At 37.6% G+C, this 25,621-nt stretch overlaps 1 protein-coding gene across 3 annotated transcripts in view; it reads right to left on the reverse strand.

Annotated features, from left to right (window-relative positions):
• NAA15 (N(alpha)-acetyltransferase 15, NatA auxiliary subunit) overlaps nucleotides 1-24,877 on the reverse strand; it is a 44,768-nt gene extending 19,891 nt beyond the window's left edge. For 2 of the 3 annotated variants that reach the window (XM_026064381.1, XM_026064379.1), the window contains exons 1-10: nucleotides 13,707-13,788; nucleotides 9,558-9,642; nucleotides 8,525-8,629; nucleotides 7,575-7,732; nucleotides 4,763-4,897; nucleotides 4,439-4,592; nucleotides 1,864-1,983; nucleotides 1,094-1,189; nucleotides 850-956; nucleotides 366-438 (exon numbers count right to left, since the gene is read on the reverse strand). In XM_026064381.1, the coding sequence (XP_025920166.1) occupies nucleotides 366-438; nucleotides 850-956; nucleotides 1,094-1,189; nucleotides 1,864-1,983; nucleotides 4,439-4,592; nucleotides 4,763-4,897; nucleotides 7,575-7,732; nucleotides 8,525-8,629; nucleotides 9,558-9,642; nucleotides 13,707-13,763 (1,090 nt within the window). In that variant the 5' untranslated portion in view covers nucleotides 13,764-13,788. Of the gene's footprint in view, nucleotides 1-365; nucleotides 439-849; nucleotides 957-1,093; nucleotides 1,190-1,863; nucleotides 1,984-4,438; nucleotides 4,593-4,762; nucleotides 4,898-7,574; nucleotides 7,733-8,524; nucleotides 8,630-9,557; nucleotides 9,643-13,706; nucleotides 13,789-23,544; nucleotides 23,808-24,599 lie in introns of those variants that run through there. The other variant, XM_026064380.1, reaches the window with a different exon arrangement.
• Between the last annotated feature and the right edge of the window lie 744 nt (nucleotides 24,878-25,621).

The raw sequence follows: 25,621 nt of genomic DNA on the forward strand, positions 1-25,621 counted from the left end.
AATTCCTTTTCATTTCATATTGCGGCAAATAAACATTATTACATAAATCTCAAATTTTGTAGTTTCCTGGAGAATGATAAACTTAGGTCTTGAAATAGAACTCTTGGACTCAAACATGCAAAGAGATGATTACTCTTCTGGATCCAGCAAAACATTTAAAACAAGCGAGTGGATTTTGAGTATACATGTCGAATGGATTACAGCTGTCCAATTTTAAGCAACTGTGGTTTGGTTCTGTGTTTTCAAAAAAGAGATACAAGGGGTATCGCCATTTCTTCATTGCCCTCCAATTCCTGCCTCTGAATGGTCACATATTGCTCATACCAGGCAGTATATCCATAAAATATTGCATTCTTAGCACTCACCATTTGGGTTAAATAACCTGCAGCTTCTTAGAGAGGTTTCATAACCTACCACAAGCTCTTCTATAATTGCCACCTATATGTGCAAGACAAGACAAAAAAAAAAATCTCTAAATAAGATGGTATTTCACTTTAACTTGAACTATTTGGTGTAATCCAAACTAGCTGTTCTTGGCAAAAGACCTTTGCTATATTCTAAATTACAACACACATCTGGGAATGCACTCAATCTCACCTCTCTTTTCAACTAATTTAGAGAAAGCCTCTCTGTGTTAACACTTAAGCAGCTTATAATTAGCAAATTTTGTTTTTTTACACTAACTTGGCACAAGGCTATGTCTGCTTGCATTTGATTTTTCTAGAAATACTAGGTCATAATAGACAACAGCGCTGACAGAGTAAGCACTGAAGAAAAAGGTTAGTTTCACCTTTTCAAAGCATAACAGCTATGAGAGAGCTCATGTAAAAAGCTGAACAGTTTTCCTACCTTCTCCTTGTCTTTGTATAACGACCTCAAAGTATTGAAGACTGGTGGACAACCTTTGCTGAAATTCATCCTTAGAAACTTGTCCAGACATTCCTTAAACTTTTCACCTTGAGAGGAAAAAGACCTGTTGATTTTGTTTTACCACGCATTACTTATTAATTCTAAACTGTTTATGCTGTCAAAACAATATCTAAGAAAAGAACATAAGTGTTGAACACTACCTGCTTGTCAAAAATGCACTTACCTGATAAAAAGTTTAATGGCAATCTTCTTGGAACTAGTCCTCTTGGGTATTTAGTCCAGGCCTCTTCGTAGATCTTTAGCCTCTCTAACATATTGGCTGGAATAGAAATGTACAGTTTACTTTTTCCTTCTTTTTTGGCAGAAAGTGGAGGGCGGGGGGGAAGGATATGTGAAATAATTATATCTAGCTAAAAAAAGTCAGAATATATAGCAACTAACTGCTGTGTACTTCCTAAAGAACATTAATTTGCATTTCATTTTTTGAAGTTGCACTAATAAATGATTTCAGATATTTGATGTCTGCAAGTTCTTTCAACAAGTGGTTATGACTGCATTTTTCTTATATAAAGAAAGGGGATGGATGGATGGACGGACTTCTGTCTCAATGCTGTGCTAAACTCTTGAACAAAGAGCCATTCAGGAGAACTGAACTTTTGTCCAAAAACTTGTGTTACCTACAACACAAGATTAAGATGAAAAAAAGCAAAAGAAAAATTCTAAATTAAAACTGTCTTCTAAGAAATCTTCTTCTCTAAGCCATGCACAATGAGATTACCGCATTTTTGTTGTTCTGGTTTTAAGTAAGAGACGGTAAGAACAATACATGAAATAATTCAAGCCTTCCTTAAAAAAAGAAATACACATTGTAACTAAAACTCAGAACTTAAATGGAAACTTAAGTAGCTTTCAGTAAGTTCACCACATTTCAATACATATAAAGTTCCCTTTGTGCAGAAATGGCTTGCTTACTACAATATATCAAATCATTACCTGGTTTAAGTGCCTTTTCCAGGCCTTTGTAGTAGGCCCAGTTTTCAGGATTCCTTTCTTGCAATCCTTTGTAGACTTCAGCTGCTTCTTCAAGCCTGCCAAGCTGGAGCAGAAGTTCTCCTGTGTAAAGTCCAAGAAGTTTTAAATTAAAGAAACAAGAGAATAAAACTGTGTAATATTAATCACTCTACAGTAAAAATTAGATAATCCTCAACTTCACACAGATTCTAATTTCTTAGAAACAAATCATCACTGTGGCATCACAAACTAGCTGACAGATACGCTTTTACTTTGACAATAGATGCATCTACAATAGGTTTTCATAACTCAGCCAGCAACTCTGTAAAACTTACTTGAATATTTAATGTTAAAAGCAAGATGCACACGTTTATTCTCACTAACTGCAGTGACTGGTTACTTTAAGTGCAGTTTTTAATACAGAAGGCAATTAAAAGCAGTACATGGTATTTCATGTATATAGCATCTTGAAAATCAAATTGAAATTGCTGAGCTGCAAATAAAAGAATGGTTCTTCAGTCTGGTATTTCATAAAACTAACTTAATGTTTTAAATCAAGCTATCAATCCAATTAATGAACTCTCAAGACTGTGCAAGCACATTTGCTTTTAATCATACTTTGTTATAAGATACGATGGTTAAAAGTAAAATTCGGATCTAACGACTGTATACAGCATCTACTGCTGTTAGCAATAGAAGTAGACTATACACAAGAGGTCCTACAGTATCATTCTAGATTAAAATAGGACTTTCTTGTCCTGTTTCAATAGCAAAACGCAAAAGTCAGTGTTACCTCTCTTCCTCTCCATGCCACATAATTGCCATATATAATTTTGTAAAAAGACGTTGCTACCTACAGAGAGGCTAACTTGGGAACTACAGGCAGTATCAAATGCCAGGGAAAACATCAATAGCTCCCTCCATAATAATGACAGAAATCTGGAATATAATCCTAAATTCCTCCCCTGAGGTGGAAGTTAGCTTTGTTAATTTAAATCTAATGGTGACAAATACCAATACTATTTCCAGTGTTACTCAGTCATATTTCATTCACAATGGCTTTTGTTTGTGCATTTAAAATTCATAGACAACAGTCATTCAGTAGCAGGCTTTTCTGTAGTATGCACAATAGCTAAGCACTAACAACATCAAAAGAGCTGCGCTGAAAAAAAATTAATCCGTAGTACCCTGTTGAAAGTAACCAGACTGTGAAAAGAATACTTCTTTTCCAGTAATTTCCTCCAGCGTGTGCCAAAAAAGACCTACTATGTCTGAAAAAACAGCATCCCTACACCCATTACTATTTACATGCAAACCAAGTTATCAGTGAGTGACAGTGGTGAGTTGCCTGCAGTAATTTTCCTTGAGGAAGCACCTGCATCCACACACCTGCCACACTGTTGAAGTGGCTCAGTTCCTTGGTTCTTCTTGCAAGACCACAAGATTACTGTTAAGAGGACTAACAAGCAGGCTACAAAATCTACGTGGATAATACTGTAGAGTTAAAAACCTTCTCTTTGCTTCAAGCAATCATCCAAATAGATTCTAGTGTGGGCCACTAACAGTACCTTCAATAGGTAGGAAGTTTCACAAACAGTGACAGGACAGTGCAAACATCAAGCAGGAGAGGAACATGGCACACTACTGAACAAGTGCATCTGTTAATGGAGATCCAAGAGCGAGCCTCTACCATTCTGCAGTTCTAGCTATGAAATATAATTTATATTGTTCTAATACTATAATGTTATAATATTAGTAACACATGCTTCTACTGGGTTGCCCAGCTGAAGAATCCATTTTCATGCATTTCAAAAGCGAGTATAGTTAAAAGCTTCCTACTTTGCAGAAGATGATTCTGCCCCTTCAACAAGTGGTCTCTTTGTCAGAACCACTATCAAGCCTGGAATGGGATGGGTCTGGATACACCACCCAAACAGAATTTTCAGGCAGCAACTCAGGATCTTCTGTCTGAAACGGTCAAAAGTATCAGCAGAGCACATCTGTGCTCATGCCTTATCTACCTGGGAGAGGAGTATGATAGACATAAAAGAGCTGCAAGACAGGCAGTCTTTTACCACTGAGGAATTAAATAAATCTTAAACCAAAGCAAAGATGAAATTGCAAAAGAAGGAAAAAGCCGACAGTACAGGCATTCCATTGTATACCATGCATTTAGCTGATCTGAAAAAAAATTATTAGTTTTATTTGGAGTGTCTTAGCTTATGCAAAGAACCGGTATTTCCATTATCTTTGTTATTTCTGAACCTGCACAACAGGAAAGGACTACTTTGTTTTGCTTTTCGATACACATACTTACTTGATTGTGCAAGATACAGACAGAAAGCACTACAAAGAATGCTTAAAATTCAGAAGCCTCCAAGCTCTTTTAAACAAAGTTTAGCTTCTTAAAGATAAATGATCTTGATAGTAAGGTATAAATTGACATTAAGTAACTCAGTGAACAAATACTGTATTTCTAAAATTATTTTATCTATGATATTCATTATACAGAAACATGCAGGTATACAAAATAATACTACCTTCCAGAAGTAATTACCTTTAGTTTCTTCAACAGCCAATTTATCACAGATCTGCTTTTCATAGGTACAAAGATGCTCCAAAGCTTCTTTATATAGTCCTGCCTCCCGGAGGACTTGATTTTGATACAGAAGCAGTTCACTGTACTCATAGTCCACTTTATCAGGTGATGTCTGTGTAGGAAAGTAAGACACAAGAGAAAGTTCATCCTTCTAGAACACACTTGGAATTTAATTAATTTGATTAAAGAAACTGCATAAAGTCTTCACATCACAAAAGAAAATAGTGTTTTCTTTTTGGCTTAAGCAGCAGTCCATACAGGAATTCCATGTTTTCCTCTTACCTGCTGCGTCTTCCTAAATTCCTCTAAGATTTTTGCTGCCATTTCATAATCTTCCAGCAGATGGTAAGCAATAGCATAACCAATCCATGATGCTCGCTGYGCAGGTCGGAGCTGAAGCAACTGGTACCTTGTTTCCTGCAAAAGAGTAGCTACTAATTTTCCTGATTCAATTCTGATGCTCTGTAGAATTCATTATGCAATACTCTGCCCTCTGTATTCAAATATTTAAAGAATGTCACTAATAGTTTCATGTATGTAGCTATATTATATATAACCAAAAGAAAGAACAAACTTTTTCTTGTACTTTCTGATTAAAAATAAATAAACCCCCACACACAATTTCCAAATGAAAAGCTTGAGGAGTCAGACTAATTTATTAAAGTACCGCATACATGCTGCTTTTCCTGTCCTACTGCTCATGAACAGAATGCCATTAAGGATTTTTGGTCTGAGCTGCAGGAACATTTACTATATACTGGTGCTTCAAATTCACTTTGGAAGTGTATTAAATCATTGCAAGTGTTTTTGGGCAAATTAAGTCATGTAAGTGCATCCCTGTTCTTTGGCCAGAGAATAATTACAACTCTAAGATGCAACAGGTTTGCTTGGAATCATGCTGTTTGAATCTGAGGGGAAAGTTGTGACTTGTTTTGCTACAGACTCTGGAAAGCATCTCCAAGTAATTTAGAATTAAGGAAAAAAATTTACTACCTACTAAAAGGCTTGAACAATCAGAAACAACAACTAACAAAGAACTAAATAAAGTAAGATAGAGCAGTTTGGTCAGAATGCAGGATGATCTCAAATTTTTGTAAAATGGGAGAGGGCAGAAGGTAAAGCTAAGAAAAAGCTTACTCCAGGGCTTGAGAGTAAATATGCACTCTTCAAACTAGCGTATGAACAATCATGAATTACTGGCTTTTAAGCATGTTAACACTGAATACGTAACGTATTCTATAACCATGTGTTACTTGTATGCTTAATAATTACCTATTGGTATTCAAATTTATCCAGAAGCCATTACAACAAAAAGAACATGGAGTTTGCAAGTGAACTTTAGAATCTATGCTAAATTTTGGCATACTATATCTCAGCAAGAGATGAGTCAAACATGGAAGTGACTAATATGAAAAAGAGTGATTACAAAATATCCTAAACCAGCAGTAAATTCACCGGGGACCTGTTTTAGCTGGTGATTCCACACTGCTCCAAGAGCAAAAATTGTTCTTGGCATACTAACATTACCCCAGGTTGAAGAGGAAATAATTGATGAAGAAACCAACTAACATGTTTTAAAAAATGCAACTTTAATGGACCAAGAAAAAAATGAAAAGATGGAAACCTGACAATAAATATTATCCAAAGTCTCTTGGATAAAATCTCAAATTTAGCAAATTTTTTTTGCAGAGAAAGGGAATACCTGCTTACATCAGCCCACATAAACTGAAAAACAGACAAGCTCTTAGGCATACAAATCTAAGTAAAGAAAAATTAATCTTGTTTTAAATAAGTCAGTGTTTGAATTATAAATCCGTAGGGTGACCACTGTCATCTTTCCCTGCATGGTTGGGCAAGAAACACAAAAAGATCATCTATCATAATTGTTTGGTCTACTCTTAAGTGAGCTGCACAGTGACCACCACAGATTCAAGATAAGGAGGGGTCTTGAGCATGAGGACAGAAGAAATATAAAAGGATATTTAGAAATTACAAACATGTGCAGCAACTAAGACAGCCTTAACCACACAAACAACTCGGCAATATGCACAGTAAACAGAAGTTGCTACTTTTTAAGAAATAAAGGTAGCAGCAAGCTAGACATCAGTTTGCAATTCAAGGAAATACAAAAAAGTTAAATACACTGAGTAGCACAGAAAGCAGCAGAAAGGTTGTATTCTTTACAGAAGCACCACAGCCATGACACTACTGCTTCATAATGGCTAGTCCATATTAAACACCTGATAGTGCAAATATGGACAAACTGACATGAATTCAAATGAAAGCAAATATAACTGGGCACTGCAGAAGCAAGCATAAAAAGAAAGAGGGTTTCAATCTAAATGACCAAACTGTGTTCAGCTTTCCTCTGAAATAAAGAGAAGAAAACAAGGTAGTAATCTAAACATTTTGAGAGTATTAAATCAAGAAAGAAGGGGAACATTCAAGAGTTCTGATCCACAGTCTTACAGCTCACAGGAAACGTAAGGAAATACTTGGAGCCAGTGGAAGCTACTGTCACTAACATCCGGGTCGGCTGGGAAGCAAAATGTGTTATCACACAGCATACTGCTTACTTTGTATTGTTACCCGCTGCTAAGAGAAGAGTGGCAGCTACTGAGTTAGAGGTTTCCATGGGTAACCAGGAGGAGGAATATATGGTAGGAAGTGGTTAAACAAAACAAAAACAAACAAACAAAAAAACCCCCAAACCACACAACACACAACTCCTTTGCCTGAATATCAGTCTTCTTCAGAACACAAGCTGGTAGCTACAGAAGCCTTTCAAAGAGTGTAATAAAAAGAGCAGGGATTATCTATAGCTGGATTTTACAGCATTAAAAGCGTCCTGTAGCAAACAATTCTGCACTGAAAAAATAAAGCCATTTAATACGCCATTAAATCTTTATATCTTACAAAAATTGGTCAGTAGTATGTCTGCCTTTACTCTCATACACTGTTGAGTAGTACATAGTTTTAATGCTTTGGGTTTCCTGATCTAACTCTGTATATTTTTTTTTAAAGTTGTATGTAACAATTTGCAACCTTTGCTGTGATGTGAGAAACTGATAATAAATGTAGTATGTATACTTACCCTGTAACCTTCAAGATCCCTCATTTGAATCTGTAGCAGAGAAAGATCTCTCAAAATTTGAAGATTGTCTTTATCCCATTTCAGTGCATTTCTATAACATTTGATAGCTTCATCATACTTCTTGTCTGACCTCTGAAGAAGGCCATACACATGCCAACCTGGAAAACTCTGTTAAGGATACTACTGAATTTGATTAGGGAGAAAGCAGATCCAATGTAGCAGTGACACAACAGTTGGTAAAACCTCTTAAGCAGCTTATAAGCAGACAGTAACATTACAATCGTTACACTTCTTTTGTTCAGCCAAACAAAGAAACAGATTGCTAACTGAAGATATAGATCTATTCACCAGTTAGGTGCACAGGATGCATAAAATGAACTATAAATTTTACTTTTCTGTATGGGGAGGGGGATGAGAAATCAAGTAGTAGCATCTCTGAAAAGACTATCAGGCTTGCATAACACATTTTTGAATAAGGGCTTATATTCGACAGCTGAAGTGCCTGCATTTCCCGCATTTTAAGTATATGACAAGTTCTTATGAATGCCATTGCAACTACTAACATTTTTAAAGCAAACCACATGCATTTATTCTTATTTGGGCCCACCATAAATCCTGAAATTTAGAGTTACAGTTTAATGATAAAAAAATATAATGCAAGCCAGAATGATATCTGAATCAATGGTGACTGCAAGGATAGCTGCAAAACATCTGTCCTTTAGATAGTTTAGACAAAATATTCCTGTATACTAGATGTAAAATTTACAATTCTGAACTCCCAGTTTGAAGCCTACTGCTACAGGGTCTTGTTGTTATTCTATAAATCAAGTAGTTACAGAAAGAAAAAAAACAACGAATAAAAAACAAAACATACCTCCCCACCCACACCCACAAAAAAAACCCCAAACCTTTCCCATTCATAAATGAATGCCATATTTCAAAAAGGATACAGACATGACTCTTTAAGTCATTCCTTAAGCCTCTACGCACGAGTTCATACGCTTCCTCTTTCTTCCCTAGACAGTTTAATGTTAGTCCTTTCATTGCCAAAGTTTCTAAATAACATTAGGATTAAACAAATATAAGTTATTCATTTTTATAACAGCTTTTAAGCCTAATATAACAACTCTAAATATCTGTAACTGCAATTTTAGACTCAGTACTAAGCAACATCAGGATCTGGCATTCTTCTTTTATAAAGGAAAGCTATACTTGAAGATTATTCACTTGTGTATCATACTCCACAATAAGTTCAATGTAGTATTTATATCAAAAGTACAGCAGAATTTTATTTTAAAGGTAGTAAAAATTATCTCATCTCCTCTACAGACTTTTGGAGAGAAAGAATGTTTACTATAAAAGAACATTATAACCAAACAAGCATTTATTCACAACACACTTTGAGACCGCTACACATCTATTCACACCAAACTAGCTGACAAAGAAAAAAGTTTTTTGGACAGTGGAAAGAAAGTCTCAACTCCATAGTAAAAGCAGGCTGTGAGGGACAAGCACCTTTTTCTTTTCTGCCCAAAAGCTATCCCTTCAGAAAAAGTAACAAGACCACAAAGTTAATACACATATATTGCTCAGTGCTGTTCAACCCCTCTTTTGTCTTGCGCTTTCTCCTCCACATGAGCTGAGAGCCATTTCCCCTTAATACATGTATGGATTGCTTAAATCACTTTTAAGAAACTTGCACCATGCTAAAATGAATGCATGCAGCATCATGATAAAGAATGGCAATCTATCACTATCAAATGCTGGTAAGATCTGTCTTTAAAACTGCAAATTTTATCAGCAATGAGTGTTTATCATGGTGTAGGTTTCTGGAAGCTCTTATTACTTTACCTTAAGAAAATGTATTTTAAGGGCAAACGGTTAACAAAGTGCTACAAGTATTCATAAAATTTAAAAATTATTACTCTATCCTAAAGCATATTGTAGGAAAAGACAGCGAGCAGGTGCCATTTGAAAACTCACCTCCATGTTCTGCAAACTTTGGGTTAGAAAGGATCTGTTTACAGAACTTCAGCCCATTTCTATACTGCTTATGTTCATAACACCTCTGTTGAAGAAGAACAAAATAAGTTCATTCAAAAAATGCAGAATGAAACTCTTTCCCCTGCATCCCCATGTTAAGCATTGGTGAATCTTTAAAAAATGCATTAACATTTTAACAAGTCTCTTTACTTTCCTGTAATTAAAATTCTTTCTATCATCAGATTAAACAATATATGTTAATGAGAACACAAATTTAAATGTATATCTGAAGACACATTACAACACAGCAATTTCTCAGGTAAAACATCATGGGAAGTGTAAGTGCCTAAATAGATTCAAGTTTCCTTTAACAAAAAAAAAAAAACTTTTTAATACTGTATCTTGGTAAGCATTCAACTCACTTGAGCTCAGTTATCTTCTGCAAAAAGACCATGAGAATCTCCAAAAAACATACAGGCAAAAAAGATCAGAACTGAGTTTATACCATCTCTGAAAGCAACTTCTTATATCAGCTTGAACACCACATGCACCCTGTATGCATCCGCACTTTCAAAATTGGTATGCACTACCATTATCTTGCCACATATATACACATTTATGACGTAAAAAACCTCAAATACTACAATAACTCTACAATGCAATCCCCTCATATGAATTACTATGCAGTATACCCTGACATTTCAAAGCTTGAATCCCAGTGGTACATTCAAAAGATCACAAGTGCCAGAATCACCCATTCCTTTACGAGGCTAGAAGTGTTCACTACAGCAGGTCTGCCCATAAGCAGTGCTAACTTAAACATTTGAACCACATGAACTGAAACTGAGCTTAATTACAGACACAGCTTCAAGATCAGGATGTATATATTAAAAAAAAAAAAAAAAAGCACAGAAAGATTAATTACTCTCCCATTTACAGGTGAAGTGTTTGGTAAGCAGGAGCCTGTGCACCCTCAGAAGAGTTAACCTCCTCTCTGGCAACGCAGAAAGAGCTCTCTGCAAGACAATACTCAAGTCTTGCAGGGTCAATGCTTGTAATTGCCTTTGTAATTGCCTTACAAGCCAACATGAGCAAGCGTATATTAGGTCTATAAAACTTACAATAAATTACTTCTGCAGAAAGTTTTCAGGACAACAGGTATCCACAGAATGAGAGCTAAAATGAGAAATTCAGGGTTGGCAAGTTCTGCAGGTATTCCACCATCTTCTGAACAAAATTAGCATCTAACAATTTTGTGAAACAGAATTTTGTTCAGACCAAGAACTGTTTTGATGTTATTCACCTGATTTTCCATAACATTTTGTTATGTTTGTTGCTTTTCTGGAAGTGATTTGATGACTCCTACCCAATGCTATTTGAAATTTCTTAAGACTGAATGAACAGTGAACGAGTGAGAAACATGGCAGTGATTTTGTGACAATAATCACTCTGGCAGCATCTCCTGAACTAAGCCATCCAGGTCTGCCTAACTGAACAACTTACTGAAAATCTGCTGGAGACAGAACTGATGGCGCTCTCTGCACTTCTCTCCAGAACTGCATCACTACATTTCATTATTCGCACCCACTACTATACTTCACTTCTAGCCAGAAAAAGATTTAATATTATTTAAGGGAATAAATGGGCACTACAAGCTCAGTGTATGTTTAATAACATGCTTCACAGGGTTTGGGATTTTTTTGGTTGCCAAGAATTAAATAATTATGAATTGCTAGTGGTTTTATTGGCACAGATATTGTCCACAGTGCAGCTGACTAAATCCAAAATCTRCATTGACCCAACACACATTCATTGATTAAGTCTGTCAGAGACTGGAGCTCTTTATGGACATAGAGAGGTTCCAAAACATTAGGTTCCACATACATTAGGATTATGTCACCCCTCATCAAAACATTACACAAGTGAGTAAAATAAAAGCAATTTTTATATCTTCCAATTCTTTCTCTTAACAATCTATGATGTTTTCTACAGGTGCTTCCTAAGAACAGGTACTCTATAACATGAATGGAATAGATTTCCTAAACTCTGCTACTCTGATCTGAAAAAATTAAGGAACTCTGTATAGCAGGTGTGGTGTGTTCGCTTGCTAAGTAGCTACTGAATTGCTCAAGAGTCAAAACTCTGATATCACTTGTCTTTGGCGTCACTGATTTATAATCTCCATCCTTCCAAACAGACACTGAAAACGTGAAAAAAACAACCCCATATCTACAAAGATCTTTTCATTAAGCAAGAATTTAGCAAGAGTATTTTTTTTCCAAAATTGGGAATTGGTATTGGGTCTGGTATTTTGAGCTGTTTGAAGCACTTTTTTTTTTTTTTAAAGTTTAAAGTCAATTTAGAATATATCTGAACTACTTTGTTCTTTCCCAATAGCGCCTACATGTTTGCATACACAAGGTGTTTAAYAGTTATTATTTTACCTACAGAAAACTCCTAGAAAAAAAGTGCTGTTTTAGCATACATTACTGTTTTTACAGATCAGCAGCATGGGCTTCTACAGTTCATGTACTCAGCATGATGAAAGAATTCCACATGGTATCCTTCCTGTTAATCCAGTCTCTTCTTCACCAGTCCCTCCTGTTCTCATTTTTCCCCATAATTAGATGCCTTTGAATATACTTGATATATGTGTTCTTTGTATATCATGTAACTTCTTGAACCATTTTACTAAGATATTCATTATTACATAGATGAAAGCTCCTTCCCAGAGCAGGGTATTATTATTAACATTAAAAAATTCTTTCATCTTTTGGAATTGGGGGATACTTGGGGGGGAAGGAGGAGGGAGGGACTTGTTTGACTTAAATTCTTTCCTCCATAGATCCACAAAGGCATAAGCAAAAATACAGACAAAATTTCCTGTGAAGAGTATTGCCAATTTAAGATAGCAGAGGGAATGTCCTACAGCCTTAGGACATCATTTGTGGGTAGAAAGCTCATGGGAATACTCGTGAACAAGGTACACACATTCAAGCCTTTGCAACTTCAGGTCCTATGCTAAGTTTCCTCACAGTTCGAAAAATCCCACCTTCATATCTTATAATTTAATCTTTGAGGTTTTGGGGGAAGACGCAAACCCTGCAAAAATTAGTTATTTGATAAAGTCTTCACACTCAGAATTTTACACAGCTCTGGGACATGCAACTCGTTTTTAGAGGACTAGCTAACCTTGCAAGACAGTTTCAAACTCTAAGGCAGCAGCTCCCAGAAATGTAATTCACTGGGCATGGTGAAGAACCCTGTATGCAGCTGAACAGGATCCAGTACACTGCACTCCCCAGGGTAATAAATGAGCGCTCAGAAATCTCTGCTCACACAACTGCCTCAGAGGTACAGTGGAACATGATTAGCCTGCAGGGAAAAGCATTTGCAGTATTTTGGGGAAACTATTAACAAAAAAACATTATATTGATAATACTAATTTCTGAAGCGAGTTGTTCTCTGTTTGCCTGCTGTATTTTACTACTTAAATACAAAGACAAAGTTGTTTCATATACCACAGCCTTCCTTAAACAGTACCCTGATTTAAATTACATTAGAAGTTGGAGGAAAAATATATTTCTAAATTTCTCCTTTTTTATTTTATGGTGCTTACCTGAATGAGACTGTATCTTTTTGTCACACAGGTAAAGAGCTAGATTAACATCTGTTTATTTTCACAATTAATAAGGCTTGAAGTATACTGCAATACATCTTAAAATTGAATCTTTGTTCCTCTAAAAACATGAGCAGACTGACTGTGAAATGCTAGATTTGGATTTAATAAAACTGTAGAGGAATGCTTAGCAATTTACATTTACATTAGCCTCCTTTCATTATGCAAGGAGATCGGGATGTGAGAGCAGCATACAACACGAATTTTTAAAGCCAGTTTTAATCTTTTGCTTCTGTTGGTCCATTGTCTGTGCTAATCTTTAAGCAGAAGTCAAAAGGAGGAAGAAGTAATGTTATAAACACTAATTCATACACTTTAAGTCACTTAAGCAAATGGTAAGACTTTCTTAGGTTTTATCTTACTATGATACCAATGCTGCAACTTGAGTGTAAGAGTAAAGAAACACTCATCCCTGGAAGACAGACCCAAATCCTGTGGTGATTAGAASGGCATTCATAACAGAATCTTACTGATTCTAGTTTACTGATTCTGGAAGCTGGATGGCTGACAGGAGCGTAAAACTGCATAACAGTAGACGATTTTCAAGTCCTCCTAAGAGAGTTGTAGCTCAGGATTCAAAAAAAAAAAAAAAAAAAAGTTACATGGATGTTACGGGAGTGCTTAAAAATCGTCTATTTACCTCAACTTATCTGCTTGATGTTGCTGTTGCATTATGAAGGGTGCTGGTTATTTTTCATTTTTTTCTTCCAAAGCACAGATAGAAACACCAGCAATATACTTCGGGGGGGGGGGGGAAGCTATATGACTAAGTTACAATACATTATTTTCTGGATACTAAATGGAGTCATACAGCTGAAGCAAAGGCTGAAGACTCAGAAGCATCACAAACAGGGTCTCTACCCCCATACTCCACCCTGTCTCCTCCTCCCTTTGCTAAAAGGGAACCACATAAAGGGGAATAAGAATAAAATATGCTCAGAGGGAGCATTCAAAGCAGGAGGGATGCAAAGAGGAAGGAATCACCATAAGGCGCTCTCTGCCCTCCAAGACAGGATAGCAGGGCAACCACCTAGCAAGAGAAGATTAAGGTTTATGTAAAAGGAAATCTGCATAGGCATCTGGGTTTTTTTGTTTTATTTTGTTAACTCGACTAGTTATTATTTACACATTTTAGTTATTACCTGCTTTGAAGAAGCTGCCTGCTTCACTTTAATAAACCGCCGGTCACAGTTCAAGGAGAGCTTACAGGTGACAATACGATAAGATCAAGCATAGGGTTTTTTTGTTTTGTTTTGTTTTCAAATCAGTCTTACAGATTACTACCTAGGCATCCTCCCTGAACACAGAACCACCATTTGCTCCCACCTAGGTAGGTGTGAAAGCTGTAAAACCTGTTACAAAAGTGTTGCTGCCACAGGGACTAAAGAAGGTGTCTCTAGAGTAACTAAGGCACTGTCACAAGCAGAAGGGGCATTTGGGGGTTCCGCAATTTTCTTTTAAGTACAGCTGTTTGGATGATCTACTGGCTATCAACATGAAATCTTATCTCTAAACAGTTCTATTTTATGTACTCTAACAAACAGTCTTTCACCTTGAAGCTTAAGGAAAGTCAGCCAAGATGAAATATATGCTAGTAACAAGAAATAGTTACACATGGATTTTTTTCTAATAATATGAAATACTTTGCATCATAAGTTTTATAAGACAGTAAACTCACAATGAAAATTGTAACAAGTTCTTCTACGCTAGGGGGAGGGAAAAAAAACAACAACAACAAAAAACCCTTATGAACTTGTATCCACTTAAGTCTATGGAAAAGGTTCCTATCAACACAGAGAACAACAGCTGGACTAAAAAAAATTATGTGAAACTGATCATGTACTTTCACCACCTGAAGCACTGAATGAAGAACCAAACAGTCATACCTACATATATCCCCCAAGAAAGAATCACAGTGCTCTATTTTCAGGTGTTTGGTAGATCAAGGCACATATGAGTGATTTCCTATATACAATTTCTCCACACCTTCAGGTTAATACTTTGAGTCTATTTCATTCTGTTAATGGAAACATTTCGAATTGTGTAAGTTTATGAGTTTCCTCATCCTAAGTATAGGCACAGTCTACACTTTGAGAAGGGGATGGGAGGGAAGAAATCAAATCAAGAGAGGCTTTTACTTCTTCAGAAAAGAGAAAGAGACTGTTTCAGAGGGGGTCCAACAGCATCACTCAGATTCCTCTGTCTCAGGACATGCATACACTTACCTACCTCTCCAAAAGAGGTTACAGACTAAAAAGCTTAAATAAGTGAGAGAGAAGGAAGGAACGCAGCATGTGCCATCATGGCTGGTACAAACCTTYGTGAATCTGTGGCTTGAAGGAAGAAGAGCAGGGACAGAAACATGAAAGAAAAATCTTTTAAGAAAAAGAAGACAGTAAACACTGGAAAGGGGGAAGGAAAAGAGAGTAATACAAGGAAAGATGAGTGCAAGGTAATACACAGCCTGTGCGAGAAAGCCCTTAAGGGAGTCAGTAGTTTCTTAGTAGGAGGAGGGAAAAGAACCAGTAAGAAAATCACAGAAGTAGGAATGGTGTCACTTCAAGTACTCCTAGGACATAAAGACATAGGCTTGCCAGAAGCCATGACAGTCTCCATCTGGGTAGTTTCTCTCCTCCCAGATGAATAGCTTGACATAGCTATGCCCAGCCCGTCAACCCTTAAACTGGGAAAGCTGTTGTAGAGAAGTAACATATTTCACAGTTCCAACAATTACTAAAAGAACAGAGTTGCCTCTTCTAAACCGTACCCCTGCACACGTGTATTTCCAAAGCCAGCGGCTGCTGCCTGTTCCTGATGCTCAGCAGGCAGGCACTCCAGCCATGGCTTGCGACAACATGCGCTGCAGCATGCAACAGCAGCACAACATGGAAGACCAGGCCCACTCCCTTTCCTGCCTGACTCCAGAGTCGTAAAACCTAAGCTTCCAAAAAAGTAAGGTTAATCCTAATGCTTTAAAAGAAAAGAAACTGACTCTCCATCAGCACAGCATCTCTACTAATAGATTTGCTACCCTTTAGAGCTCTTCTTTCAATAAGCTACCAGATGTTTCAGAATATCTAACAAGCTTCTCTATACATGCTGTGACCAGAATTACAGCATACTCTAAGCATACTGAGACTTTTTCATACCCTTTAACTCATTTTCTATATTCATAGTAACAAAATAGCACCTGCTTTAATACAGTTCTGTGAAGTAAATTAAGCAAAACTAAGACTTTTGGGCAGAATCAGCCTTTGGCCAGCAGGTGTCTTGTATGTATCCTTGCTCACCATGAGATACCAAGCATGTGGAACGTCACCTCTGCATTTCTTTCTTGGTGCCTGCCATTAAGAAAGGTGGAAAGACTTCACTATTCACAGGTTACCTAGCTATCTAGCTGCTAGAGGGAGGTGGATCCCCTCCCCCCCCCCAGCCCAGTTTTCCAGTTTTGAGTCTTCCCTCTCCAGCCTACCTACTTTCTAAACTTTGTTATCAAACTTACCGCTAGCAAATAAGACTGACTTGGATTCTTAGCAATTCCACTGGTTACCTGCAAGGTTATACACAAGGCAAACTGACAGGCCATGCTACTGATTACAGTATCACTTTCAAGGACTGCTGACAATAGCACTGAGATGACTTTTATCCAGACTTAATTAAGCATTGCACTGTATATACTATATAAAAAAAATATTTTCACAAATACAGTTTAGGAATATTCCAGCAATGTTAGAAAAACCCTGGAATTTACAAAACCAGGCTCTCTAACTGTTTGCTACAGGTAAGCAGGCAGCACATTTTACCTGTCCCTCACATGTTCCCTCTCAAAGTAGAGGCATTTTAATGGTCAAGTTCATGTGTTTCCTACTAACAAGCAAGGATAAGAGTCAAGTACCGCATTTTAACATGCAAGTATGTACCTCAGCATCAAATATACAGCATATGGCAGTCCTAACTCTGCCACTACACATGAAATATTTTGGACATACTCACTTCCAGGAGCACAAATCCTTTTTATTACAAATCAGTCTTCATGTTCTGCAAAAGTTTAATAACTAAAATATAATGGCAGGAATTACTATGAGTCTTAAAAGAAGTTTCAGAGCACCGTGATCCACACTGCAGTCAGGTTTCATTCAAGTTCTGTCAGCATCCTTTTTTCAGCAAGATCTCAAAAGATCATGCTGCGTGCAACTTCAGACTTCCGATCCGAATTTAACCCAGCGTGAGCAAAGGATCACCTAGATCAAAACACAGCAGGCAGAGCGCTCCTTTCTAAGAAGGGCACTTGAGAAGATGCCTATGCCCAGCCTAGCTGATTCAAGAGTGGTTTAAATCACTCTGCAGTAGTGGAAAAAAAAGAAAAAAGTCTCACAGGAGTCCATCTAGCCTGGACTTCACACCTGATTGAACAGGTGAGAAGGGGAGCTAACAGCATCTCATGAGTGAGCTGAAGATAGCCATAAGAGAGAAACACGAAGGAGAAGCTACCTTTTCTCTTCTTACATGGAAGCATGCAAAAAATTAAGCTTTTCCTCAAGAATAAGTATCAAACCACAGAACTGCAGAAGGTACCATCTGCTTCCCAACTCTGTCAAATGGCGCACCAGAGCACCATGGACTGCTTTCTTTGCATCCTCACCTGGACCCAGCATACCTGGGTATAAGAAAAGTTCAACATAACATCTTTGGATGGTGGTGGGGGGCAGGGCAAGAGAATACAGCAAACCCAAACGCGTGGGATGGGATCACATTCCCAAACATTACGCTCTTTGAACTGAAAGAGTAACAAAACAATAGTGTGCAATTTCTACCAGAAAGACAGAATTTTACAAAAAACTTTATAAAGAACTTTTAACTGTTTTCTCATCCAGGAAAATATGTAACTGTAGAAGACAAGGAAGTAAGACACATTTTTAATTCCAGTATCTGCAGATTAATTAAATCAAAACTAACGCAAACTCTAACACTTAAAAATACAGTGAAAGTAACCCAAAAAGAAAGTAACCAAGAAATCACTTTTCAGTGGCAGTTACTCCAGCAAAGCAAGCAACCTAATTTATTCAATGCTATGATGGACTAGCCAAAAAGTAAGTTTTTCTTCACTAAACTAGAACCAAAATTGGATTCAGTCCCAACAACCAACCTTAAATTCTTATTGCTAGTCCACTGATACTCAACCTCTCTTCTTCAGCAGCTCACACAGCCTATAAGTGTCCTCATAAGAGGCAATGTATTACAGTTTATTCCTCATCATATACCAGAGTTATCAAGTAGTAAAACCAATATGCACATATGCAAAGGTAGATTTCTACTTGCATCTGAAAGGTCCCCAGGAGAAAGCATGATGAGGAGTCGGCTGCCCTGCTAGAACAGTTCAGGGATTTCGCTCTCTGCTACCCTCTTTCCTGAGGGCCTCTCAGGCTTGAGCAGAAGTAAGGCAGGCAAACCCTTTCAATTGTGGCAATAGGGGTCCCTTGGGGGACTCCACAATTTCTCCCAGTAGTGGCCACAAACATGTACACTTGTAGCAGCACATGGCCAGGTTGGCAGCTGCAATACAGCAAGGGCTTTTGCAGCAGAATGGCTTTAACATACTTTGCCTTAGCATTGGCTAAGGTGTGCATTTAAGTTGCATCATATGTACGTTTAGCACTCAGACGCCATTTACTTCTGCTAGCACAGTTCAGATGCAGCAACTTAAGAGACTAGTAAGTCCAGTCACTGTGCAGCTCAAGGGGGTTTTGTGACACAGTTACTCTTGCTCCAGCTAGACTAGATCAGATCAAGTCACCATGGTGCACTAATTCAAGCCAAATGTAGTAAAGAAGATTCTGAAAGCTAGAAGCATTAAGAGTAACTACTCACCATGAGCAAGTGGGTCCTTTGAGCACTGACCATATCAAACAGCTCAACAGCTCTAGGCAAGTGCTTCCACCACACTGATCCCAGTTTCATGACAAATGCAAGATGTATAAACCAGACAACTGAAAAACTAGACAAACCTAGCAGAGATGCATTTTTACTGAAAAAACTGAGACAAACTTGTATAATTTTTTTACTATCAAACTAAAACCAGATTTCCTCTGTGTTTGCCGTACAGTTTTGATGAACAGAACTTTTATATAGCAAACAGCTTCAGCAATTGCAATTGCCTAGTTTAAGGGACTATGAAATCCTCTTCCTGCAGTCTGCCTTACTTTGTGATAGTGATTGATACTTCATAACTAGCATTCCTTGGTAGAAAATATCAGAGGAACAGAAAAGGTTTGAGGTGAAATTAGTTAGGGAAAAGATAAGAAACAAAGTGGATCTTTCCATTTAATACAGGCGCAGGAAAATTCTATGCTTTTGAATTGGTCTTTTATTTCTATAATTGATAAAATCAGCTAGGAACAGCTGCTGACAAAAGCTCTCCTGGAAGCAAAACTAGAAATCCTTACTCACTGAAGAAAGACACTTGCTGAAAAATCCATTATTCAACATCAATTCTGTTGGCTACTACTCATTTATTTAATCTCCCCTCCTTAGGAAAACTATGATGTGGCTGCATGCCATCTAAGATCAGCTGACTTCTGTCCAATACCCTAGAACCCTTATATGTTCAGGCTTTGGGTCTGAATTTAGCATGAAACTGAGACAGTATCTCACAAAAGATCCAGTATGGACAGGATACATACTGTTTTTAACGATAATCTGAAACTGTTAAGCAAATCAATTCAAATTCCAAGGTATAGCAAGAAACAAAACAAAAAAGCTAAAGAAGCCTATACAACAGGTTGTTCTGGGCTTACTTGGACATTTCAAACCATTTCTGTATCCCAACGGGGCCTGCGACATATGCTGAGGTTACTGTCATTTTCTACCTATGCATTATGTCCAGAGTACTCTTTACCCTTAACTCTGAGGTATGAGAGATGTTGTTTTACAGCATTTAGCCATTGCAAAATATTCAAATGCGGTTATTAAGATAAGAAAGGTTGTTCTTCAACATTACAAGGTTTGCTAGCTTGACTGTGTGATCTCATGAAAGCAGACAGATATCCTTAAAACTGATCAGTGAGATCTGTTACAAGACTAGCAATGAATAATTGTTCATTTTCTCTAAATCCCCTATCAGCAAAATCAGAAAACACTTTTATCACCACTCTTAGTAAAAGCTGCAGTGACACAGTGCTGCTGCGGACTAGAGATTTAAACCTGCGATGCCCAGACAGTGCAATCAGCAAAAATTCATAAAAAAAAGAAAAAAGAAAAAAAAAAAAGGAGCAAAAGTGACTCGATCAAATTTAACCAAAATAAAGGGCAGTACCAATTGACACCATATACTATATAAAATGGATCAAGTCCATTTCCCCAAATAAGATTAGTTTCAGATTATCACCCAAAAAAAGCTTTGGGTTCAGCTTCTATAACCATAACAACGTAAGACTGGCTATGATCTTACAACCATTAAGAAATCAGGTTAAAAGCGTTTCTACTGATGGATCTTTTTTTCCCTCAGAACTGAAACAGTTAAGGAACAAAATTATGCTGTTCATAAGAAATTTAAAGCAGGAAATCTTGTTTGCACAATTTCTGACACCCTTAATGATGAAAAATGGCCTAAATTGGTGAAGAAGCATTAGTAATAGTAGTATTACTCAAGTAATACCTTAATAATATTCCAGAGTCTCAAACAGTAATTCATTTCTTTAGTAAGTTTGGGAAGCACCTCTGAAAAAATAGGAATTAGTAAGACACACTGCATCTGCCTAAAGCAGAAGGTCTGTACTTTAATGCCATCTAAGACAATTTTTTCTCCTGTGAGCAGGAAAGCTAAGCGGGGTATTCCTTCCGGCAAAGGAAAAGCAAGTGATTGACATCTCAGCAGCCAAGATACTGGAGAAACCTTGTTAACAATTCCTTGTTTCAGATGATATGTAGTGAAACTGCAGAGGTGAACACACTTGACTGCATTTGCATTATTGTACAGTAATGATGATCACATAAGAAATGCACTAATTTATCAGGTTACTGATAAAAGTGAAATTCTAGAAATCAGTTTTTAATCTGGGATCAAGATCACTTAAAAGGAAATCCCAAGTCTGCCACCTCAGCAACCCTTAAAGTCAGCCTCTAAACTTTTATGAGGTAAAGTGTACGCTACTTTTAAAAGACAGACTGTGCTGGTGAAAGTCTTAGTGGAGGAGAAGCACAGGTCTGTCTAGTTTGTAAGTGGAGGGACAGGGAGCAGATTCCGGAATGAAGGAACAGGAAGACTGCCCAGCAGGAGGGACTTGGCATATTTACAGCAGAGCCACTGAGGAGACGCTGTTCAACAGGCTTTTTTATGTCTTTAGGAAGTTCATACATCTTTTAGTAGAATCCACATGCACTTATCAAAGTCAAAATAAGGAGGAGGAAAAACAGTTCAAAGATAAACAGGCTCAAGCATAGCAGCATTATCATGAGAAATGACCAACTGGAAGTGAAACCCAAATCCTCCCTCATTTACAACAGACACCTTGATTATTGCAATGCCCCACTGGAGGCCACGGGTTCTGGCCATGCCTAATCAAACCCTCCTAGCACATAAGGCAATTGATACTAGGATGAAAGATGTATGGCTCTCCAGACATTAGGAAGACCACATAAAATCACCAATGCTGAACAAACTAGGAAGCACTGACCTGTATACAATATGCAGCATATACATATACAACACTAGACCAGCGTGGCATTTTACATCTTAAGTAAGCTACTTCTACAAAATGTAGTAGGGTTATGAATCACTAAGAAACTACTTAAATCAGACCTGAATACACTTCATGCCTCACCTGAGGTGTTTGTTCACATTATAAATATAACGTTTCACTTATTAAGTACTTGGAATTTCCCTCTCCCCTTGCTCCCAAACTGTAGTCAGCTAGTGGCTAGGCCTACCAGCAACTGCGAGAAGCATTTGCACCACATCTCGTTCTGCCAGAATGCCATGAGCCCAAGGACCATATCCTCTGCTGCTTAAAGGAGCTGAACAATTCTTCCACATAACATCTGGCACATGCCATACCCTTTGTATTTAATGCTTCTTCAATACATTTTCAACATATCTAACATCCATATCCAAACAAAAGTTAATTTAATATTGTCAATGGAATCTGCGAAATAAAGTTTAACATATTTGATAAATCATATCTGACCAGATACAGTTGTAGAATAATTTGGCAGAATGCCAGTAATATTCACCAGTTTTCATTGACAAAATTCAGTCAATCCTACTTCCTACATCTACTAATTTCACCTTTGCTGATAAGAGGGAAAAACTGGAGCAAACTGCTTTTTCCATTACTTTATAGTGCTTTCAGCCTTCTGGGTACCAAAAGGTCTGTTTTTTTATTCCTTCCTTAACTCCTGTGTCTGTTGTTCTACCCTCTTCTTTACCTTCACCTGAATTGTTCTCGAGTAGTCTCTGTGCTGCTTAGAGACTTTTTGTGTCCAAAAGGATGACGTGGACTCAGTTCATTTTAAATGTTTAAAAGCATCAGAAGCAAGTAGGGGAAATTGTGGAGATCCACTTTTTCTTCTGAATTCCACAGAATCATTGAGCAGCAGCAGGAGAAGCACAGCAATATCTACCTGCAGACTTAACAGTAAGTAGTGAAAACCTGGTCACATGTGTATATTTTCGGAAACAATATAAACTAGACACTTTCTTCTTAATGAAAGCGCAAGTTTAAGCAAAAAAAGTGATAGCTAATGCCGTGACTGTTTTCTTATACAAGCTAATCATACAGATTCTTTTCTCTTTGCACTACAGGAACACCAAACTGTGAAATGCCATTCAAATGGCAGAATTTTCCTATTAGAACCTCCACATACCTATAAAATGACTAGGAGAGATTAGTCTAGTTAGTGTGTTGCAACAAACAAAGGCAAAGTGCACACATTCATGAACTCAGAATTTGTCAGTTAAGTGGAAACGCTGGTTTGCAATGAAATTTATACACAAAAGAAATTTACCAATCACTTAAGATTTTTACTATAAAACAAACAACCCCCCCCCCCCCCGAAGACTAGTTATAGCCTTTCACTACTAAAAGGTAAAGTCCACCTCAGGCTGGGCCAGCCAAAAAAAATGAGGCCTCAGGCTTAGGCCTCAAGTTAATGAACACAAAAGAAATTTTTTATATATATATTTTATTCTATACTTCACTTACAAAAATAAAAAGCTGCTTACCTACTTAACTCCTGTGTTTACTATTGCCGTGAAAATTAGAAGTCAAATGATTTTATATTTCTGTAAACAGTTTGTGTATTAGTAGTTACCTATTTGAATGGTAATGCATCTTCTGAATGCTACTTGGGCTGGTTCGCAAAGCATCTGCTGAAATAATTTCATCCAGGCATGCTCAACAGGACAACTCCTTGGGTCTGCCCAGGCCAGGAGACAGCATGAGCTGACCTAAGGCCAGCCAACCAAACCACCCTTCCTTGGCCAGCACAGGCTAAGTGGTCTCATCAGTGAGCCAGCTGCCCAGGGAGACTCAGGCTCTCCTTCAGTCAGGCTGGCCTTACTGCTGTTCAGCCACCTGTGGGCCAAAGGAAGAGGTGCAGAGGATAAATGAAGGATTACGGTCTCCTGAAAATGAGGGGTAGATGAGAAAAGGCTGCAGGAAGAGACAGGAAGAGTGAGATGGAGTGAAGGTGCTGAAGAAATATGGAAGCAATGTTTCTTTGGGCTTGCACTGACAAATGGGACTTTGTAAAAGATGGCTTATTAATTCATGGCAGGCATGTAATCAAAACTTTACAAAGTAAGGTCATTATCTATAATAAGGCAGACACTAGGTCATTAGCCAAACTGTCAGCATGATGAAAACTGACTTCAAGCCTTTTCTATTTGCCACACATTACAAAGGCACCTAATCAAAGGGCAGTCTTAATATTAGACCGTATGTCACAGGCTCATCCCTGCAAGATGCAAGAAAACATCAAAACACCTGAATAACATTTTGGCTTACCCAGTACCTGAAATCTTTGTATTTTCATTAAAGATTTTCAGTTAAAAAGAGGACAAAACAAAAATTGCTTTAGTCTACAAAAATCAGCTTGGACTGGGGCAGACCTTCATCTTTTCTCACTTGGACTAAATTGTAAAGTTTTATTCAACTTATATGTATGTATTACGCCAGCATTTTCCCCAAAAGCTCTTACTCGTCTCTTGTTCCTGCCCTCCACACAAATAACCAAGCAACCATGCACTGAGCACAGAAAAAAAATAAGTTAAATGCAGATGGGCTCCTTTGATTCAGTTCATTTTGTAACTACACAAGTCATTCTCAACGCAAAGGAAGTGAGTAAACAAGCAACAAGATTATTACCTTCCCAGCTCATAATACACCAAAGATTACGTGCTTAGAACAAGGCTAACTCCCAGGCAGGACTGAATCTTTCAAAGCAGAAGCAAGCTGTACAGTTCATTCTGTCTGTTCTTCAACCTTAACTGAAGTTGTGTGTCTCATGATGAGATGTCTCTACATATTTATAGGGATTTCTAGTTCCACAGAATTATTTCACTTTCATGGAATATTTTGAAAAAAAAAAGAAATGACAGTCAGATTACGCAAATGCCACTTAAAGAACAGAAGTTTACAGAGCAGTAACTGCACTGTTGTTTTTTGTTTTTTTTTCAAAAGGACCACAGTACTCATTCCGATTTCTGGAAGGATGCAACAGAGTACTCTAACCCTCTTTAAAAACAAACATAAACTTTTTAGACAAAAAAAGTCTTTTTTGAGAGAGAGAACAATATAGTGCTTGACAGAGATAAAAGAATCTTCTAAATAAAGTCACAGAAACCTGTCACTAACATAGGTTATCATTTTCCATTCACTCCAACTCCTTAGAAACACAAACGTCCCGCAACAGTAGATCAAAGCTGAAACAGGTTTCTTAAGATATAAGTTGAGCTATGCACTTTTTTGTGGTATTTTGATGGTGAAATATCTTAGTTTAACTCCAAAAACTAGGTTTATTGTCTAATTTCTAGCACAGATTGTTTCAGTCACATATGCTGGTTGCTGCCCAGAAAAAATGAATATGGGTCTTCTAACAAGAATTAGTTACTAAGTTAAACTTTGAAAAGACTCAAAAGCCTTCACCATTCTTCGCTTCCTCCTCTGAAAGCAGTCTTCTCCACTGACAAACAAATCTGATTACTGTCTAAGGCAAAAACCCGAGTTAACCAAAAAGCGACAAGGGTTCAGAAAAGCTAGCGTAGATAACGAATAAATGAATGAAGTGGCCGCGGGGGTATTTTTCAAGAAGCTGCTCACCAGCCTCCTTGAGCCCGGCGCCTGCGAGCTCTCGAGGGAGCCTCGCACGCACCGCCGGGGAGGCCGCG

The sequence above is a fragment of the Apteryx rowi genome, unplaced genomic scaffold, assembly GCF_003343035.1.
Source record: "Apteryx rowi isolate R43461 unplaced genomic scaffold, aptRow1 scaffold_215, whole genome shotgun sequence".
Lineage (NCBI taxonomy): Eukaryota > Metazoa > Chordata > Aves > Apterygiformes > Apterygidae > Apteryx > Apteryx rowi.